This window comes from Chionomys nivalis, chromosome 17 (assembly GCF_950005125.1).
Source record: "Chionomys nivalis chromosome 17, mChiNiv1.1, whole genome shotgun sequence".
NCBI lineage: Eukaryota > Metazoa > Chordata > Mammalia > Rodentia > Cricetidae > Chionomys > Chionomys nivalis.
In genome coordinates, this window is record NC_080102.1 from 25589171 (window position 1) to 25608971 (window position 19801).

The window sequence follows — 19801 nt, forward strand, 5'->3', positions numbered from 1 at the left end:
ATTCAGGCGATTTCACCTAAACCTCAAAGTCAGAAAAAAAATGAAGCTGTCATTAGCAGTTCTGCCAACACTCAGAAACCTGCACTGTTATCCTCAACTTTGTCTTCAGGGAAGGCTCGCAGCAAGAAATGCAAACATGAATCTGGAGAGTCTTCTGGGTGTATAAAAACCCCTAAGTCACCACTTGCCCCAGAATTAATACAAGCCAAGGATTTGACGCTTGTATCTCAGCTTTCTTCAGTGATAAATAAAACTAGTGAGCACAGACTTTACAAATAGTTACTTATCCTGTAAGATAGATTCAAAGCAGTTTTGTTGTAGTACTATTGTTTTTTATGAAGTTGCTTTTTGAAAACTCAAAAATTAAGTGGATATGACGGAAAGCTTAAAACTAATTCAAGAGTAGAAATCATGGACATTCCCTACTGCTTTACTGTTCCAAGTCTGTAGTGCACTTTAAGAAGCCCTGCCGTCGAATGACAGGAGTCCCACTGCAGTTGTACTCTCCTCAACTAATAATACAAGGCCTGATTCATTACAAAAAACAAACAAACAAAACACCCCTGGAAACAAAAAGAACTGTAGGAAGACCCTTGGTGGATGTTTTACATAACTCCTCATTCCTCCTGTGGCCAGGTAGGAGGCATCTCCTTTTACCTGTAGTTCCCCAGTGCACTTTATTTATTTATTCTTACGTTAACAAGACAGCCTTGAGTCCTGTCTCATTCTTAGTGAAAGGAGAATGCCTTCCTGGTTATAAAGATTTGACTGCTGGCTACCACCATTTCAGTGTTAGATGTTTAAAAAAGGGATTTTGGTTTTTGTTTTGTTTTTAACATGGATTTGGCTAGATAAAGATAAGGTTTATTTGACCCCAGGTTTAACATTCAGAACAGTTATCTGGTACATGTCTAGTTAGGTGACACTTTCCTTTTGCCCCTTTATTCAGCAAATAGATTAGTGTTGTAATCAGGAAATAAGAATGGCAGATTTCCTTCTGAACCGTTCTCTATTGTGTCTTCCAGAATAATGATATTGGCGTTTGGAAGACTTTATTAAACATGCTAATCTGTTTTTCATTCAGGTCTCACATTTATCATTAAACCACATATTTTGACCAGTCTTTATCTTTTAATAAATAAGGAGAAACAAAGGGAATAGAAAATTCTTATCTCTGAAACTTCTTAAAAAAAACAGTAGTAGTCATTAGATTATCACCACACCAAAAAGCATTTTATCTTGAAGTTATTAATACAACCACAGTATCATAAAAGTTACATTTGTCTTTTGATTTTTTTCCCCATTATCATCTTGTCTTTTTCCATTATTTTTCATTGTTATCCTTAAATACTCAAAGCATCAGCTCCTTTAAACTACTTCTTTCTAAATTAGCAATACTATATTACCTATACAATCCTACCTACTATATAATTCAACAATTCATAGTCCAGAGTAAAAGAGGAACTCTCAAGTGTTAAAGAATCATCCAAACATTTGGGTTAACATTGCTAAAAGTTAAATAAATGATACAATTAGTTGTTGGAACAAATAAAAATATTTAAGGGCAAGAATAGTGTCATGTTAATTATAGTCTAATTTGGCCATAATAAGCACATTGGTTTGTTTGTGTTCAATTTTTTGAATGAATCAGGCCCCCGATTTCTGTAAGAGTCCATGTGGGAGAGTAAGGATGGGATAGGTTATTTGCAGTAGCTTCACTTGGGGAAGGAAAGAAAGCAAAGCACCAACTGTGTAATGTATGTACAAGCTGTCACCTGTGCCCCTGCCTTCCTTTCCCTTTAGATTGCTTAGGCTTGCTATGTAGCAAAGGAATTTCTCTCCCTGCTTTCTCCCTTTCTCCCTTTACCTGCCTCCCCCTATTTTTGCTTACAAGAAACTGCTTTCCTGGAGGCAAATGACAGTAGCACAAGACTCCAATGTTGGAGAGCCCTTTCCAGTCTCACACTGTGGGAGAGCTACTGGAAATGAATGTCCCATAGAACTATCTTAGAGTTCTAGTAAGGTTAGATTTTAGAAGTTCTGATGAACTTTTTTGTGAAGAGGGCACCTTTTGATTGCCTCTGAAATGTTCCATTCTTGTGGTTATCTAGTAGCAGCACCAGAGGGCAGAATATGACTCATTTTTCCCCTCGCTTATCTCCTTAAATATTATAAGATGATCCTGGTATGTATCTGCTTCGTGAACATTGAAGATCTTTTTCTAGGTCCTCCACAGCCTGTGAATCCCCCTAGACCTTGCAAGCATAGTGAGCGGAGAAGAAGATCTCAGCGGTTAGCCACCTTACCCATGCCTGATGATTCTCTAGAAAAGCTTCCTTCTTCCTCTTCAGCCACTGATGGGAAAGTATTCTCCCTCAGTTCTCAGAATCAGCAAGAATCTTCAGTACCAGAGGGTAATGTATATTGATTTCCTATAGAACCAAATGTAAAGGAAGATAAATATCTAACAACAATTGTTTGAACATTAAGTTTTTTTCTTAATGTCTCTTGGACTTAGAAGCACTTCACGTATTCTACAGATACCTTCTGGTGTCTTCTTTTTGCCAGGCACTGTGTAAATACCAGTGATCTATACTGATAAGAACTGAGCCATTTTGTCTGTGCTAATATTATGGTTTTCTTTTCCTTTTGATTTTATATAGTTCCTGCTATTGCACATATGCCACTCCAGAAGCTGGGACCCTGTCTCCCTCTTGATTTAAGTTGTGGTTCAGAAGTCATAGCACCTCGAGCCCCAGACTCTTCCTCTTCTGGTGGTGAATGTTCCAGGGAAGGAAAGGAGGAGCCACAGTCATTTGCAAATCCCTCCTCCAAAGTAGTGAGTGATGTAAAAGGAGCTTCAACAGCCTCTGGTAAGGAATCTCTTAGTTAAATTTGGCCTAAACATTTTGATATTTAGTTCCACTTGATTAATACGAAATTCCACTTCTAAGGACTTCTAAGGCTGGATCAAACTACCAAGTTTTAGGTCAACTAAGGTGATATAGCAAGACCCTGTCTCAAAACAACAAGAAATAGATTATATGAAATCCTTACTTTTACAATTAGAAATTATTAAATACAATTGCAGAAATTTTTATTCATGAAGCAAGAAGATACTTCAAGGGATGAGTTCTTAGGTTTACAAATGTTGGTAGAATTTAAATCTAAATAGAATCTAGATTGAGTTTAATTGTGTTACCTGTGTCATAAGTGTATGTCCATGTTTGGAGACAGAATATCCTGTCTGAATATAATTTATTATTATGTTTCGGGGGCAACCATGTTTAGCTCATTTTTAGGTAATGTCATTGTTTATAATCCAAAAACAGGGGTGGTAATTTTTTTATTAAGTTGATCTTTTAAATCTAACATGGTTCATATTTCTTATGTAAAGTTGCAACATTTTATTTAGAAATATTATAATTTTAAAGTTTCATAAAAATAATATATATGTGTATATATACACACATATATAAAATTTTCAGAAGTCAAATAGTACTTTTCAGTTGTCTTCTTCCCAAGCAAATTATTAATTTGGAACTGGCCGGTGAGAGATTGGAATCAAGTTAGATCAGGAGACAAATATAAAGTAGCTAAATGTGTTGGCAATAATTATGTTTAACAACATCTTCCACAAAGAATGTGGTGGCAGCTTCTTGGATGAAGCCAAAATATAGTTTGCTTTGTTCTGTCCATGCTACACACTAAAAAAATGACATCAGTAGCTTAATTTAATCTGCTGCCTTTAACTTGTTCTTTCTTTCAAAGTAGTAATGTTAGTATTCTCAAGTACATAATTATCTACAATTCTGTTTTACCTATAAAGATTTAAATTGGTTTATAAATGATGATGTTTCCTTATTTTAAAAAAGCCCACATCTGAAAATTGGTTGGTTTTGATAGTTTTTCATTGCGCAGATCTGATCTGTTGTCCTTAGATATTCATCTTATCCTGATCTTAGAGTAATTCAGTTCATTTTCTCCTTTTTTTGCACAAAATTCCTGACTTATCATTGACCTTTCAAGGAAGTTTTCCTCGTAAAGGTCCCATGTACTATTTTAATGGTCTGTAACTCCTCACTGCATTCAATATATGAGAATGATCTTAATGTTATAATAACATGTACCTACTGGAAAAATGATTTTTGATGCGTATGTGAAGATATTTGTATGTTCCTTAAAATACATATTTGAATTGATTGTGATAAGACTGAAGTACAGATCAATAGAAGTACGTGTCATAAATAGTGTCATGTAGGACTGGAGTGATGGCTTGATAGTTAAAAGAGTACTGTACTCTTCCTGAGAGCCCTGCCTTTAATACCAAGCAAACACATGGCAGCTCACAACCATCTGTAACCTCACTCCCAGGGGATCCAGTGCCCTCTTCTGGCCTCTTAAAAATATAGTACAAATGTGGTGCATAGACATGCAGGCAAATACACCTTTTTTAAAAAAAAATTCCTGTCAACCATATTGTTTATTCCACAGTGTTTGTACACCAAAATCCTTTGTCTAAATGATTTTGCTTCTAACCAGGAGATTAACTGGGTCCTCTTTTGTTTGGTTTGGCTGTTTGTTTTCCCTTTAAATTTCTGGTAGGTTTGTAGCTATATGATTGACTACCTTGGAGAGGTAGTCATAATGTTCATAATGTTGAATTATGCAAGAACAAACAGAAGGCACAACCACTGTCTTCTCTTTTAAAATGATAGAAGTTACTATTTGGAGAGTTTGGTGAGATGTAGGTCAGTAGGTAAAGGATTCACCCTTCCCGCATCACATGAGTGTAGAAAGAGTCAGGTTTCTTCAGCATATAACAAAGAGCAGTGGACATGGCAGTGATAGAAGTCGTGTGTACAGCAAAGGGCTGGAGGTTGGGACACTGGGAGGGAATGACCCATTTTAGAAGGATCCTCATGGGATTAGCATCTGTTACATTGCTTGTAGTTTTTTAGCAAGCAATTCCTGCTATTTAAATGTGGGTGATCCAGTTTGAAGTGTTCAGTCCTGGGCAGTTAGAGCCACTCACATGTAATTTCACATCATGCAATTTGGATGGTGTGCATGAGGACAACTCTATGACAGCTGGTTATGGCTAGTTTTGGTTGGCTGTTTTGTTTTGGTAACAGGAGCTCTATTTTCCTGTTTGAGGAATACTCTGGGGCTAGATTTGCACTGGAGACTCAGCCCATCTTTGTCTCTCATTCATGCTGTCCCCTCCACAGAAACTGAAAATAGCAAGACAATTTCCAAAGGAAGTGAAAACTTTGGATTTTCATGCACTACATTTACAGATCTGTTTGTGGAACTGTAATCTTATTGGTATGCATGTAAGTGAGCTTAACATTTTATGAGCACAGTGCTCAGCAGTTTTGCTTGTTTTTGTTTTTGAAGATAAAGGTTCGTTTGGCTTGTAGTTCTAGGGAATATAAAATGAGAAGACAAAATGGCAGGAGCGTTTGACATTCATCTTATCACATTCATGGTCGGGAAACAGACGATGAACGCTAGTGTTCTACTTGCTTTCTCCTTTTAATTCAGTCCAAGACCCAGCTCATGAAATGGGGTTACTCATGAGTAGGCTGGGTCTTCCTACCTCGAGTAGTCTAGATATTTGCTTAAAACAAGCAAATGCATAGTTCTAAGCTAGCTACTTAAAGTTGGGATATACGTAATCATGTATAGTGTATACAGGGTATTTGAACGGGACAAGGTAAGAATTCGTTTCTGTGACTCTTGAATTTTTTTCTTTTTGAGGAAAATAATGCAGTTTATGCTGTATTTTTTATTTAAAATTGGGTCCATTTGTTTACTTTCGGTGAACTTCTATGTGGTCTGCATGCTTTTTTCTCCTGTTGTTTTTCTGTTGTGGTAGTAGCTTTTTGTTTTGTTTCTTTGAAACATGATCTCAGCTATGTCCAAAGCTCAGGTAGTATGAAATATAATATGTACCCTGAACTGGTTTGGACGTCTCAGTTTTCTTGCTTTAGCTTCCAGATTGCTTAGATTGTAGGCATGTGCCATCATATCTGGCTTTCTTAATATTTTTGTTACCTAAATGTTCTTTACTATCTTGAAGTTATTTTGGACTTCTGTTCGTTCCCTATGTTGATGTACATCTAGAGTCAAAGAGCCAGGTTTTTGTTTCTTCTTTATGTATGCATGTAAATGAGTGTATGTGTACATGCATTTGGTGGGTGTTTATCCTAATTATAAAAATAAATTCTGTTTCTCTATTTTAAACCTTCTCTATAAGGAATTGTTTACAAGAACACTATTGGCAGCTTTTTAAACTTGAAACTCCTGGGGAGCTTAACTGGTGAGAATGATAGTTAACTGGGAAGTAGTTTAGCAAACTTAGGACTCTTACCAGGTTAAACTTTGCTTTTAATTGTTTTTCCAATAGAGATTATGAGCTTGCACTAATTGATCTACATTCTTCCACTGGGATGGATGCCTACATGACTGACTCTCAGGTTCGGAATACTGTTGCTGCCCACTTTAGCAATAAGTAAAAAGAAAAGAAAAGAAATGGTACTCTTCTGAAAGTTAAGATATCAAAACAAAATAACAAAAATGCCCAACACCCTTGATTTTGTGTTATGATAAGTATCAGAATGCTTATTCTAATAGCCAGTGAATCAGAGAAAGAGATTCAGCTTCAGAAATCTTACTTCTCTTAACCTCTGGGAGGAAAAGTAGATCAAGTTTCTTAAGAAGGATCCTTTTCAAAAGAAACCTTTCCTGACCTGGGTCTGAGGATATCTGTTTCCTGTCTAAATCTTGCCTAAGGTAAAGGACACAGTACAGGGACACAGAAGCTGCACTCACGATACTCCGCATTTACAAAGAAATCAAGCTAGTGCCGGGCGGTGGTGGCGCACGCCTTTAATCCCAGCACTCAGGAGGCAGAGGCAGGTGGATCTCTGTGAGTTCGAGACCAGCCTGGTCTACAAGAGCTAGTTCCAGGACAGGCTCCAAAACCACAGAGAAACCCTGTCTCAAAAAACCAAAAAAAAAAGAAAAAAAAAAAAAAAAGAAATCAAGCTAGTAACTGAAATACACATATAAATGAGAGCTGCTTATTGGAAGATAAAGAATTCTTAAGCATTAGAAGTGGGGCAAAGAGAGATAAGTCAGTGGGTAGAGGTGTTCCCTAAGCTTGAGATTTGGAGTTTCAGACCCTGGTCCATGAGGTGGAAGGGAAAACTGACTCCAGTCAGTAAGTTGTCCTCTGACCACCAAGTGCACCATGGATATGTATACACCCACACACACAATAAATAGTTTAAATAAACATTTGAAAGTTTAAAAAAGAGACACAAGATATGTTGTATACAAGGGAAGAAAGTAGAAAATAAGGCCCTCAGAAGCCCTCAGACCAAGAAGAAGGTGTGCTATTACTAAGGTGACAGGAACCATCTGCTTGCCCTCTGTTCTCACTTTCTTTCAGCAAAATTGAAATCATCTACTTTCTTAGCACTGTTTTTTTTTCTTTGTTTTTTTTTTTTATAATGGGACTTTTATAGTAGGTAATGTCTGTGGCAACTTCCAGCTCTGAAGTTTTGATTATTTATTTGTTGTATCATTCATCATTAATTTCAAATTTGAAAGAAAAATCATGATATGACAATATTAACTTTCACTTACAATTTTCAAATAGTTTTAGAATGGTAGCCATTCTTAAGTAGCCTCCATTAAGATAAAATTGGAATTCTAAACAATTTTAGTTAGTCCTATATTGGGAGGCACATTGTAATATACTTTTATTTTCATATTTTTGAGTAAATCAGTGGAAAATATCAAGAAATATTTGTTTTATTACAGAGTATTTTAATTAACGTGGATACAAGTATTAGACTGATAAACGTATGAGCACTATATCGTTATACTATCAGAATGTACATTAGCAGGCCATTCAACTTTTGGCAAATTTAGTTTAGTTTTAGATAAAATTCAATGTAATTTCTTAAATTCATTGTAAATAAAATGTAAAAATAATAGGCATGTAAATATGTTGATTGTCACAGTTAAGTGAGGAGAGACCTCTGATAAATCTTTGGTAATGAGTCCAGGGATTGCATTATCTAGGTAATATAAGCATGTGTTATCACCAAAAAAGCCATAGATGGGTCTGAGACTACTCTAAATGAGGATGGCAGTTAGGTCCACATGCTCTTGACTGTGACTACCTTTTAAATGGCATTCATTTCTGTCTCAATATTTGATTCTGACTCTACATTTACTGTTTAACAACCGTTTAAAGTTTTCCAGAACTTTTCGAAACAAAGCTGTAATCGTGTTTTCTGTTATCTGTCCCCCCCACCCCCCGCACACAATTTTCATGGCTTTTCCCCCGGGATTACATTTTGTTGCGCTCTGGAAGCTTGAAGACTTACTCAGCGCTCCTCACTCTGCAGATGTGTATAGGAGAGTGGTCAGGCTTCTCCTTTTCTTACTGGAGTCAGGAAAGCCCTTTGCTTTTCTTGTATTACAGTGGCTCTAAGAATTTATTTGAAGAAAATGTCCTCTTGAGAAAATTTAAAGATCATTGTCCTTTGTACTAATACCCTAATACTTAGGTTTGCAAATTGTAGCACATGGTATTATAATAACAATCATAGTTTATAAAACCACTTGTATTCTTTTGTTGAATCTAGAAAAGGTCTGTTTTGTTTTTCTATTTGTAGGTACTTCTAAAAATTTTGCCAGTATTGCAGATCTCTGTGTTCGTTTTAATGTTCTTTATCATATAAAATATTGATAACCCCATGTCAAGTTCCTGGTTTTGCTTTTGAAAGTTGACCATCTGTGAAGTCTTAGGCAGAAGCCAGCATAGTCTGGAACTTGCTTTCCTAGAACCACTCAGAATGGCTGAGTGTTTTCCTGTGCCATCCCCTGGTCTGCAGTGCTGGACTGCAGCCATTACTATCTGTGTGCTCCACCTGTCTGAACTCCCTTAACTCAGATAATTTGATGATTCTTTTGACATCTCTCTCTCTCACACACACCTGAAGCAATCCTAAATCCTAGATATCTTTCACCTGGATATTCAGCAATCCAGATTAGGAACATAGGAGATGGAATCATTGTTAACTTTTCTTCTGCATGTTATGCCACCATTATGGCCTAAGCAGCACTTTTCCCTTTATTTGATCTGTAAATGCTTTCTTAGTTTTAAGAAAATTACATTTTTTTTGCAGTTTCCATGGTCCAGTAGTCAGCATAAGGAAGTAATGAATGTGTTCAGTCATCTTGATAAAATGGCAATGTTACTGTGTTTATTTTTGCTGTGAGGTCTCTTTCATTCTTTCTGTCACAATCAATGTAATGATCATTATTCTTATTAATCTGAAACTTTCTAGAGCCTTGTTGCCACTTAAATTGAGTAATATTTTGATAGTTTTATATTTAAGCCATATAAAATATATTACATGGTTGGTATAAATTGATTTTTAAAAATCAAGAAGAAATCTAATAAGTGGAATTTAATAGAAATGTATTTTATATACTCCAGTATTTTTCTTAGATTAACCCAAGCCACAAACAAGACATTGAGAAATGTTGAGCCAAGTTGTGAAGCTTCATTAAGGAAATCTGGTGCTTTAGTTATAGTTAGTGAGGTACAATATTTTCGGTTCTAATTTGAACTACTAGGTAATATATATCATTAATATGGTATATTTTTATTATATGTGTACCTTTGCATTTCACATTTATGTACTCTAAAAATAATTAGCAAAATAGTTCTGTTTGGGTTCTTTATGTTACCTAGCAATAAGGGATTCATATGGATGATACACAAGTGATATTCACATATACTACCTTGATTTTATGGAACAAGAGGTTAAATATCAGTTTACATGTCATTGAAAAAAGTTATATGTTTTTGAAAGCCAGTATGCTATGAATTTGAATATTTCCTTTAAATGTTCTGAATAGTATCTGTATCCAGATTGTCACAGAAGCAGCAGTGATAATATGGGTTAGCCATTCAAAAAACTGTCGGTACCTTCTAGGTTGTCTAAGGTTGTGGTACTGCATCAGCCTTCAGTGATGGTTAAGGACCTTTTCAAAACTTCTCTTTATGGTTAGAGCCCTATTTTCGCTATTTCTGAAATAGTGTAGCTTCAAATTATCCACTCCCAAACAAAAAGTAAAGCAACATACTTACCAGGCACCAGCTTAAGCATTTTGCATACTCTGTTTCATACAATCTTAAAAGAACGTTGGTAGGTACTCTTACTCATATTGGCAATAAGGAAACAAGTACAGAGGCATTAAACCACAAACTCGAAGCATATAAGTAATGCATTGTAGAGGCCAAGCATTCAACCCAGGCAGGATAAAGGAACACAAATATTCCTTGAATAAGTTTTGGTTACTAGTTCAGGTGATAAAATCATGCAGACCTTCTGGAGGTAGGAAAGGATTCTTATTTCGAGTTTTTCAAACAATAGTGATTTTAAAAACTGTATCATATTTTTATCTTTCTGACTAAATTTACATTTTGTCCCCCTAACCCACAGGAATATCGAAAACAGAAAAAAAAGTGAAATTGGAAGAAAAAAGCTCCACTGCATTTGGTATGGACAGAAAGTAATCTTTAAGCAAAAGGCTAGAAAGCTTGACAGAGGACAGCATCTGTCTCTTCCCCGCCCTGCTAGTGCTCCTTACTGTGCCGAGAACATCTGCTTCTGTGTAACCTAGTTCAGCATCAGAGGCACCCACTCTCCAGGGCATAGTCATACTCATGTGTGTTCTGTGGGGGTTCTCTGAGTAATTGCTTCTGAACGTCTCTGGTTAAAACTATGGATAGCTGTTTAAAAATAAACCTCTATCTAATACTGAGACTTAGAGTAATGGGTGATACGTTAAAATAGTCATTCTTTTCATACATTCTTCAGTATGCCTTATTAAAAGGTTACTGACTTTTCTGCTGTCTTTTCTACCTTATGTTGAGTAATGACCAAAAGTCAAGAAATAATGGGTGACAATATAAAGTATTATTTCATTATTATTTTTTTTTTTTTGGTTTTTTTTCGAGACAGGGTTTCTCTGTGGTTTTGTAAAGTATTATTTCAGTTAGCTAGCTGGAGTCACTGAAAATTGTCTTAAAATAATTAGAAAATTGTGAGCTAGCCCATTCTGAACTGGAAAAATCACTTCTAGAATATTTGTTCAGTTTAATTTGAAATACAGTGTTCTGATATATTACTTAGACGTATTTATCTTCTTTAAAGTAGATATGATTAAGGAAAAGAATGCTTTTTGGGTTTTTAGGATAATCAATAGAATGAAATAATTTTTTTCTTGTTCTTTTCATTTATGTATACCAGGGGAAATACTTAAATATGGAAGGAACTATGTATAGATTAATTTGATTAAAATTAATTTTGCTTTTCTGGAGGAAAAAAAACCATCCATCTTTTAAAAACTCTTTAAAACCTTATTAAATCATATATAGAACTGCTGATTCTCCATAATGAGGTCTTTTTTAAATTATGGGATTTAACTTCTTGGCACATAGTAGGAATTTTAGTTTATTACGCATTTAAAGATTTTAACTACTGTCTGTGTTAACTTTAAGGTGTCAGGAGTTGGGATTTTTCAACACTGCTAATGAAGATCCCCTCTTATAGTCCAATAAGCTAAGCAAGAGTTCCAGACTCATGACACGAACAGTTTAATTGAATCCGTCCACTCTGGGCAGGTGACTGGAATCACTGATGAAAACATACTTGCTGCTTTGAGGGTAACCACAAAGGAGCAACTAAGGATCACTCATGATTATTGAAGGATTTACTTTTATTTGTTTTAGGCAAAAGGAAAGAAAAGGATAAGGAGAGAAAAGAGAAGAGAGACAAAGATCATTACAAATCAAAGCAGAAGAAAAAGAAAAAGAAGAAAAAGAAATCTAAACAGCATGGTGAGTATGCTGAGATCTGTTTTACAGTATTTTGAGATTGTTCAACTCTCCTTTTCTCCCACCAAAGTAGGGGTATGATAAGGTAACCCACCATGTTGTTAAGAACTGAGACATTCTTGTAACTTTCCTTTGTCTTGTCATCCCAAAACCATACAAGTCTGTTCTATAAACTAAGTCCCAGCTGACTGGAGTCTTTTATTTTCAGCAATATGGTGGAGTAAGTACTATAACCACAAGCCCTTTAACATGATGAAGGCAGTTTATTTCCCCCACCGTATATGTGTGTATGTGTAAATGTATATGTGTACATGGTCTTTTTTTCTTTTCTTTCTGTCTGTGTGTGTCTATGTATGCAGTCATGTATCCATGTGCACTTGCCCATGCATGTCTGGAGGCCAGAGGTCAACATGGTATCTTCTTCTGTAGTTCTTTTAGTTTTCGAGACAGGGTTCTTCACTGAACCTGAAGGCAAAGCTTTCCATTTCACCTAAACTAGCTGTCCAACTATCCTCTGTGTTCTGAGAAGTTCAGCTTGCATCTTCAGACTTCTAAGCCAGGAGTGATTGCTCACACCTGAAGTCCCAGAACTCAGAAGGCAAAGGCAGGAGCATTTACACAAATTTGAGGTCAGTCTGGGCTACATACTAAGTTTTAGAACAATGTGGGCTCTGGTGTGAGATCTTGCCTCTAAAACAAAATAAAATGAAATAAAAATATTTCTAATATAAACACCAAAGAATAGTATGATAGGGTATAATTTTCTAGATAGGAGAGAAAAGAATATAGTAAATAAACTATATCAAAAGCCAATTTGACCGAGGATTTGAAACAATAGACTATAAATAAGGTATTAGAAATAAATATGTCATTAGTTATAATTTATAAGAATGAATGACAGGACTGAAGTGATAGTGCAGACAATATACATACTTCAGTGCCTTGTAAGTGTGAGGACCTAAGTGTGTTCCCAGAGCTATATTTGTATTGATACTCATTAAACCTTTAATAAAGCTTATTTAACACATAATTTTAGGCAGAAGGTTCCATGAGTAGACAAATTTTTCAGATTTCAGCTCTCTGCAAATCTAAGTTTTCTACAGAATATGACATTTTCACATTCTCCAACTCTAAAACTGCCAGAGTAAATTTGAAGATTCAGTTTCAAGTGAGTTGATAATCTTAAAACCACTTCTCAGGGAATTCTGAGCATCCTAAGCATTCCTGTGTCTACCTTGTTCCTTACCTACCCTCATCCCATGCTGTCCTTGTTCCTTCATGTATAACACTGCAGTATACATACCCTAGACAACCTCAGCTTGCGAGGTTATATATACAATAGAGTGTATGTATATGTATATACACACACAATAGAGTAATGTAAATAAATACCGCTAATAAGTGTCAACCTGCTAATGCAACTTCTGGATAAATTCTGCCCTCCATCCGTGCTCAGGGCAGTGGCAACGACTGGTTCTATGTGCATCAGATGTGTGTCAGTGTGCTGGTGTGCTCCATCATTCAGTACCAGACAGAAACACTGAAGAGTGGAGAAGGGAAACAACTAGGGCAAAGCTGGGGACAGGGAGGATTTGTGAGCTGGAGGAAGTTACCCCCTTGGGGGAGGAAGGGTATTAAGGATTGTCAGAAGACAATCTACCCTTGGAGTGGGGATCAATTCAGTAACCTTTTATTAAGAGCCATTTTTAAAATTGCGCCTTAAATTAATTCATCAATCTCCTGAAATAAAGATGTGGCCATACCTCTCATATTTTTAACACTTATTTGTATATATGCATGTTAAAATGTGTATGGAAGTCAAAGGAAATCTTGCAGAATTCAGTTCCCTCTTTCCACCTTGTGGGTTCCATGGATCAAACTCAGGCTATCAGGTTTGGCTGCAAGCATATTTATTTACTCACTGAGTCATTTCTCTGGCTCATATATTTATATGTTGTAATTAAAAAAAAAGAGTTTTTCTACTTTTGTTTACAAGAGCTATGGCAAATATGGAGGCCTTGCTATTTATAAATGAGAGTTGTTAAGTTTAGTCATCACCAACATCTTCAGTATTAATCACAAAGTTATTCTGGGTTGTTTGCATTCATCTTTGAAGTGTTTCTTTCACAGATAATTAATTAGAATGGTCTTTAAACAGAAAGAAATATATTTCAAATGACTGGAATTTTGAAGACACTTAGTACTGAACAGTTCTTATTGTTGTCAAAGACTTATTCTAAATGTTTGAGTCTAACATTAGCACAGTGGGGGAATTTAATTCTTTTATTTACCACTCAGTGATATTTTGCATATCCTGTTTTATTTTTTGTATACCAAACAGTATCTGAGGATTTCATTTATATGAATTGATATTATTATGTTACTCCTTTGAAGTGCAGCCTGATAGCTGCATTTTATAGCTAATGTAGCAGAGATTTGTTTATTTCATATAGCTGCCAGGTAGTGAGAATCAGATTCAAGCCTGTACAGTAGTTTTCAGTCTTAGTTTTTAACTTTAACCATGAAGCTAGGTTGTTTATTTTACTTCCTTTACCCTAAAGATTGCTTCAGACTGTATTCTTGCCTTGAACAAGTTTTCACTTGTTTCTGGTGGTATACTGAAATGTCCTGTCTTCACCTGTTAGTATAGGTGTCATTTAGGAAAGTAATCATTTATTCAAGTAGCTCTTTATAATCATTCCATGCAGTAGTGGGTTAGCATAGGCTTTTATTATCAGAACTGCTTTTCCAGATATAAAGCTGACATTGTGTTCAGTATGTGCATGGTAAGTTGCCATTTGGGGATTTATGAATGACACTTTACCAGTTTTTAGCTTTGTTCCCTTGCAGAGGTCTCTTCCATGTGTTTGTTACTATGAGACCAAAGGCCCTGGAGATCAAAGGAAAGTAGAGCTAGAGATGCCAAAATGCCAAAACTACAGTGGAAAGAGTTTCCTCTAATGAGCTTCCACACAAGCATTGGTGTATCTAGTGTAAGTGATAGGACACACACATAAATGCCTGGATAGCTTGATAGTTCTGTAACAGTGTTAGAAAGTCAGCCTCAAAGCTGGAGGGATCAAAGAAGGGCAGGATTGGTACTCTCACTTAACCCTTGCAACTTAAAAGACTTTCTTCCTGATAGCTAGAGGGGATTGAAGTGGAGATGTATATGTGGACTGTAGAATGCCAAGTCATTGTATTTATTTGCTAATATAGTATAGACCAATTAAGTGTTAGCTATGTTTGATTTTTAGCATCAAGTTACGATTTCTTTCACTATTATATTATTGGCCTCTACTTCATTTCCTTTTGCCCAGAAAGCAGTCACTATAAGTTACAGGTTTCATTTCTTGGACATAACATTTACAACTGAGTAACCTTTGACAAATCATTTATATTTCCTATGTCTCAGTCTCCTCTCCTCTAAAATGGTTACTGCAGTTTATGCTTCATCTGAGTAGCATCAGGATTAACTGAGGTTATCATTGTGCAGTGCTAAACACTGTATTTAGTATGATAATCACTGTTTGCATGCTTGCCTAGATGATAACATGGAGTTATGCAGATGGCTCAGATGCTGTCACGTCATATTATGTAAAGATCACTCCATCCTTTGACAACAGCAGGATGGGTTGGCAGTGTTCCCACTTCCTGTATCCTGGGATGGTAGACAGAAACCTGGGCTTTACCAGACATTCCAGTTTCCACACATTTTAATTCTACTCCTCTTAGAGGTTATTGGTTAAGAGTGAGCTTCCTGGAATCAGTCTTCCAGGACTTATGGGTGTGAATGCAGTGACAGTGGACTGTTTTGAACAGTGTACTCAATGTACTCAGCCTTGATTCTTTGATTCATAAAATAACAGTAGTAGCCAAACCCAATTCACTGGAGTTTTAAGAGTATTAAGAGTTAATTAGCACACTGAACTTACTTAAACTCTCATCTTTGCAGAGAGTCCTTAATTGGTGGCAGGTTAGTTATATTCTAGTTTGTATGGTGATCATTGTGTAAGCTCTTCTAGACAATGGTTTACAAACCATGTTCAAATTTTGGAGGTCGGAAGTCCAAATAGTTCTCTAATCTAAATCCTTGATTCCTTTTTGGAGACTCCAACAAATAGTCCATAAATAGTCAGTGCTCTTTGCTTTTCTGGTTTTCAGAGGTTGCTGTGTGTCTTGGCTTCGTTCTTCTCATCTTATCTTCAGAGGAGCACCAGGCAGTCAGATCTTACCTGGGTTGATTCTTTTGCCTTTATCATTTTGAAATAGGCCCCTAGGATTTCGCTGAGCCCACAGGGATAGCTTGTTCCCTCCTTTACAGACATCCCATTAGTTTAATTATATCTGCAACTTGAATTCCCCTTTACCATGATACTTAAGTGTGTATAGGTTCAATTAGGGCGTGAACATACATGGAGGACTGAACTGAGTAGCAACCAGATCTGTCATGACTATGTGCCTATGAACTTGCCCTTGCAACTATTTACTCTCTGACCTGCCCTAGTCATGCTCAGTTGAGAAAAGACACAGGAGGTGAAAATTTGCTTTCTGTCCACATGTATGCATTTCCCTGAGCATGTCCATCTTTTGTACTGTTCCTGTTAAAATGAAAGGATTGTCTCTGGCATTTCTCAGCACTCCACACTGTCTCTTTAGGTTCATATAGATGGAGTCTAGGTAGTTTTCTCCATCTAAAACAAAAATCTTGCTCTCTAATTACCTGTTTCTTCGCTTATTCCCCATTCCCTGTTTACTCCCTAGCCCCATCACAGACTACCATCACTACTTGATTCCTTAAATAAAACCTGGAAAAACAATCCTGATGTCACCACTACTGTTCTCAGCTTCCATTCTGCTGTTACTGCATGTTCCTTCTCAACTTCCTAGTCTAAGTCACCAGCATATTTTGTGTAGACCACTGCTATGACCTATGACCCAGATTCCCTTTTTTCCATGTTTCCTCTGCTTCCTGTTCTGTCCTACTATTGGAGTGGTCTTGTAGAAATAAAGTGAGACCATGTATCATCCTGCCTTTCTTTAAAACCTGTAAATGGCTATTGGTTATATTAGAATAAAGCTTAAAAAAGAAAAAACAGCAAAGAGCCCCATGTACTTTGTTGCAGCTCCTCTCAGTGCCTGTCCTACTTATCTCCCATACTGCCCCAGCAGTAAAGAACTTGACAATCATGCGCTGTGCTTTTGACTTCAGTGCTTCCTAGTACCTTGGCTCCCACCCATGCTTTTCTCCCTCTATTCCCAGACTCCTCCCTCGGTAAGCTTTTGCTTGTATGACTTAACCAGGCTGAGAAGAACAGGTCTTTGACATACAAGTTCATTTCCTTCAAAGGTTTGTCTTATGTGTGCTTATGTAAAATTGATTAAATTATCAGTACAGTTATGCTAGATATCTGGGAGAACCTCTTACTTAATTGACAGAAATTGGCTAATTCCTTCATGTTTGCCTTGCTGGAGGTATAGCTGTGAAAACAATGGAGAGAAATGTAGACATGACCCTTTATCATTCCTTCATTTTAAGAGTTTACTGATAACCATGTAGATTCTGGCAGTCTAGTTATCTACACTATATAGAGTTCCTGATTTCGCTGGTTCCTGCCAACATATTCATCAGCTGCATAATGATATAGCTGGTCACAGATGACAGGGAAAGTGGTTGTATGGTTTTGTGTATTCTCATGACTTGTGGTGGCTCCTGATTCCTTGAAACTTTATTAATGTGTCTTTCTGTTTTCATATTGCAGACTATTCCGACTATGAAGACAGTTCCCTAGACTTTTTGGAAAGGTGCCCTTCTCCATTAACTCGATCTTCTGGGAGTTCTTTGGCTCCACGAAGCACATTTACAGATAAAACTACAGCCTATCAGTACCCGAGGGCAATTCTGTCCGTTGACCTTAGTGGTGAAAGTATGTGTGACTGTGTAGTGGCTATAATAAGACCTGAGATTCCTCAGTATAAAATTGAGAATAAGTATACTTCTTAGGTTGCTGGTCAAGGAAGCCTTTCAATTGATAGTAATTATAGACGCTAATAGGAAAATCTCAACATTAGACTTAAATACAAACTACTAACTAATAATATTTTATTATTACTCAAATCTTATAGTTCATTAGGCAGATGCTTGTTTAAGTAATTTTGTGGGTGCAATAGTGTTACGTGTTCTTTGTCCTGTTAACCTCCTAATCCTTTCTGGAACAAATCATCTTCTAAGAGGGAGAATATTTTCTTACCTTACTGTTAAAAATAGGCAAGAAGTGACTTTCAAGATTTTTTTGTTTAGTTTTGTTTTGTTTTTTTTGTTTTTCGAGACAGGGTTTCTCTGTGGTTTTGGAGCCTGTCCTGGAACTAGCTCTTGTAGACCAGGTTGATCTCGAACTCACAGCGATCCGCCTGCCTCTGCCTCCCGAGTGCTAGGATTAAAGGCGTGCGCCACCACCTTGAAAGCCTGGCTGACTTTCAAGATCTTAATTTTCAAAAGTTTGAGATAGCGGGGAGGATTAAGAAAAAGCTCCTCTCTTCCCACTATTCTCTTTACCAGCAGGCACAGTTCCTTTTTCTATCTGGTCCAGTGGTTTTGTTGGTTTTTTTTTTTTTAACTGGACCAGATGTGCACATCATAATCCTTGCCTTTAAAATGTTACAGTCTTGAGTCTAACCACAGAGCACAGAGGTTGTTAAGATAGAATAGCTGCTTGGTGACTCTGGGGAACTTATAATGTGACCCATCCCATGAGCCATCAGGATCTGCAGGTGGGCTTTTGCTCAAGAGTACTGTAGGCAAGGGATGGATCTGAAGTGACAAAACTTGAGAGAATAGAGACTCACAGGACTGTACCCTCTTGCTGTTTGTCTGCCCTATCTTGCTTGGAGAAAGAAAGAGGCAGAGGTTCTCAACCATCAGTGTTTGACACAGCCACCCGGAGAACTTGTTAAACACATTCTTTTAGCCTTGCCCTCAGAGTTTCTATGAACAAATATTCAGGTGATGCCACCATTGCCTGATCTAGAAGCTCTCCTTTAAGAACACTGTCCTGGAACATAGCAATGAGAGCTGAGGGGTAGCAGTTTGAAAGGAGCAAGTCTCATAAAGCTGCTCAAAATCATTATCCTGTGACTTCTCCTTTGATAGTGTAAGAGGAACGATGATATGTATATCTTATGTAACTTTCACCCCAGTGACTCGATTGCTCCTCCCCCAAATTGAACCAAACATATGCTTAATACTTGCGAGTCAGTTATATAAACAAGACTCTCTGGCGGATTTCTTAAGTATGTATGCCAGTACTATGAAACCTGATATTCAGACCATGTATGTTTATGTTATTTGTATGCTACTTCCTTTTAATAATATAGTTTAAAATTATTTTTATATTATGATTGCCATCAATTTAGTGTCTTACTTTGTAGCCCAGGATGACCTCAAATTCTCATTGTCCTAATTTAGCCCCCAAATGCTGAAATTAGAAATGTGAGCCACCATGCCCTGCTAAGCAGTTGATGCTTAATTGCCTTTATCACTACCTGGCTGCACAGTTCAACCACATTATATGTTGTGTGTAAATTCTCGATATAATGCTTGGCATACGAAGTGCAATGATAGTTGATTAAAAGATTATTATTTTTATAGTGCAAATTATAAAACTCATTCTTTTACAACCAGAAAGGGCCTAATATTTGTGAACATTCAATCAAAAGTTTGCAAACTGTATAGAAACTAATAATTTTTTTATCAGTATCAGCCTGAACCACAGCCTGTGTTAGCAGGAAGAGTAGTGGCTAGTTAGTATTACTTTCAGCAGTGTAATTATAAATGAGATGGAAAGCACCTGATCTACAAAACCTTTAAAG

General features: G+C 36.6%; 1 protein-coding gene across 7 annotated transcripts in view; it reads left to right on the forward strand.

Annotated features, from left to right (window-relative positions):
- Phf20l1 (PHD finger protein 20 like 1) overlaps window positions 1–19801 on the forward strand; it is a 68174-nt gene that overhangs the window by 35388 nt on the left and 12985 nt on the right. For all 7 annotated transcript variants that reach the window (XM_057791555.1, XM_057791554.1, XM_057791556.1 and 4 more), the window contains 6 exons: window positions 7–256; window positions 2226–2414; window positions 2664–2873; window positions 10536–10592; window positions 11828–11935; window positions 17695–17859. In XM_057791555.1, the coding sequence (XP_057647538.1) occupies window positions 7–256; window positions 2226–2414; window positions 2664–2873; window positions 10536–10592; window positions 11828–11935; window positions 17695–17859 (979 nt within the window). The remainder of the gene's footprint in view (window positions 1–6; window positions 257–2225; window positions 2415–2663; window positions 2874–10535; window positions 10593–11827; window positions 11936–17694; window positions 17860–19801) is intronic.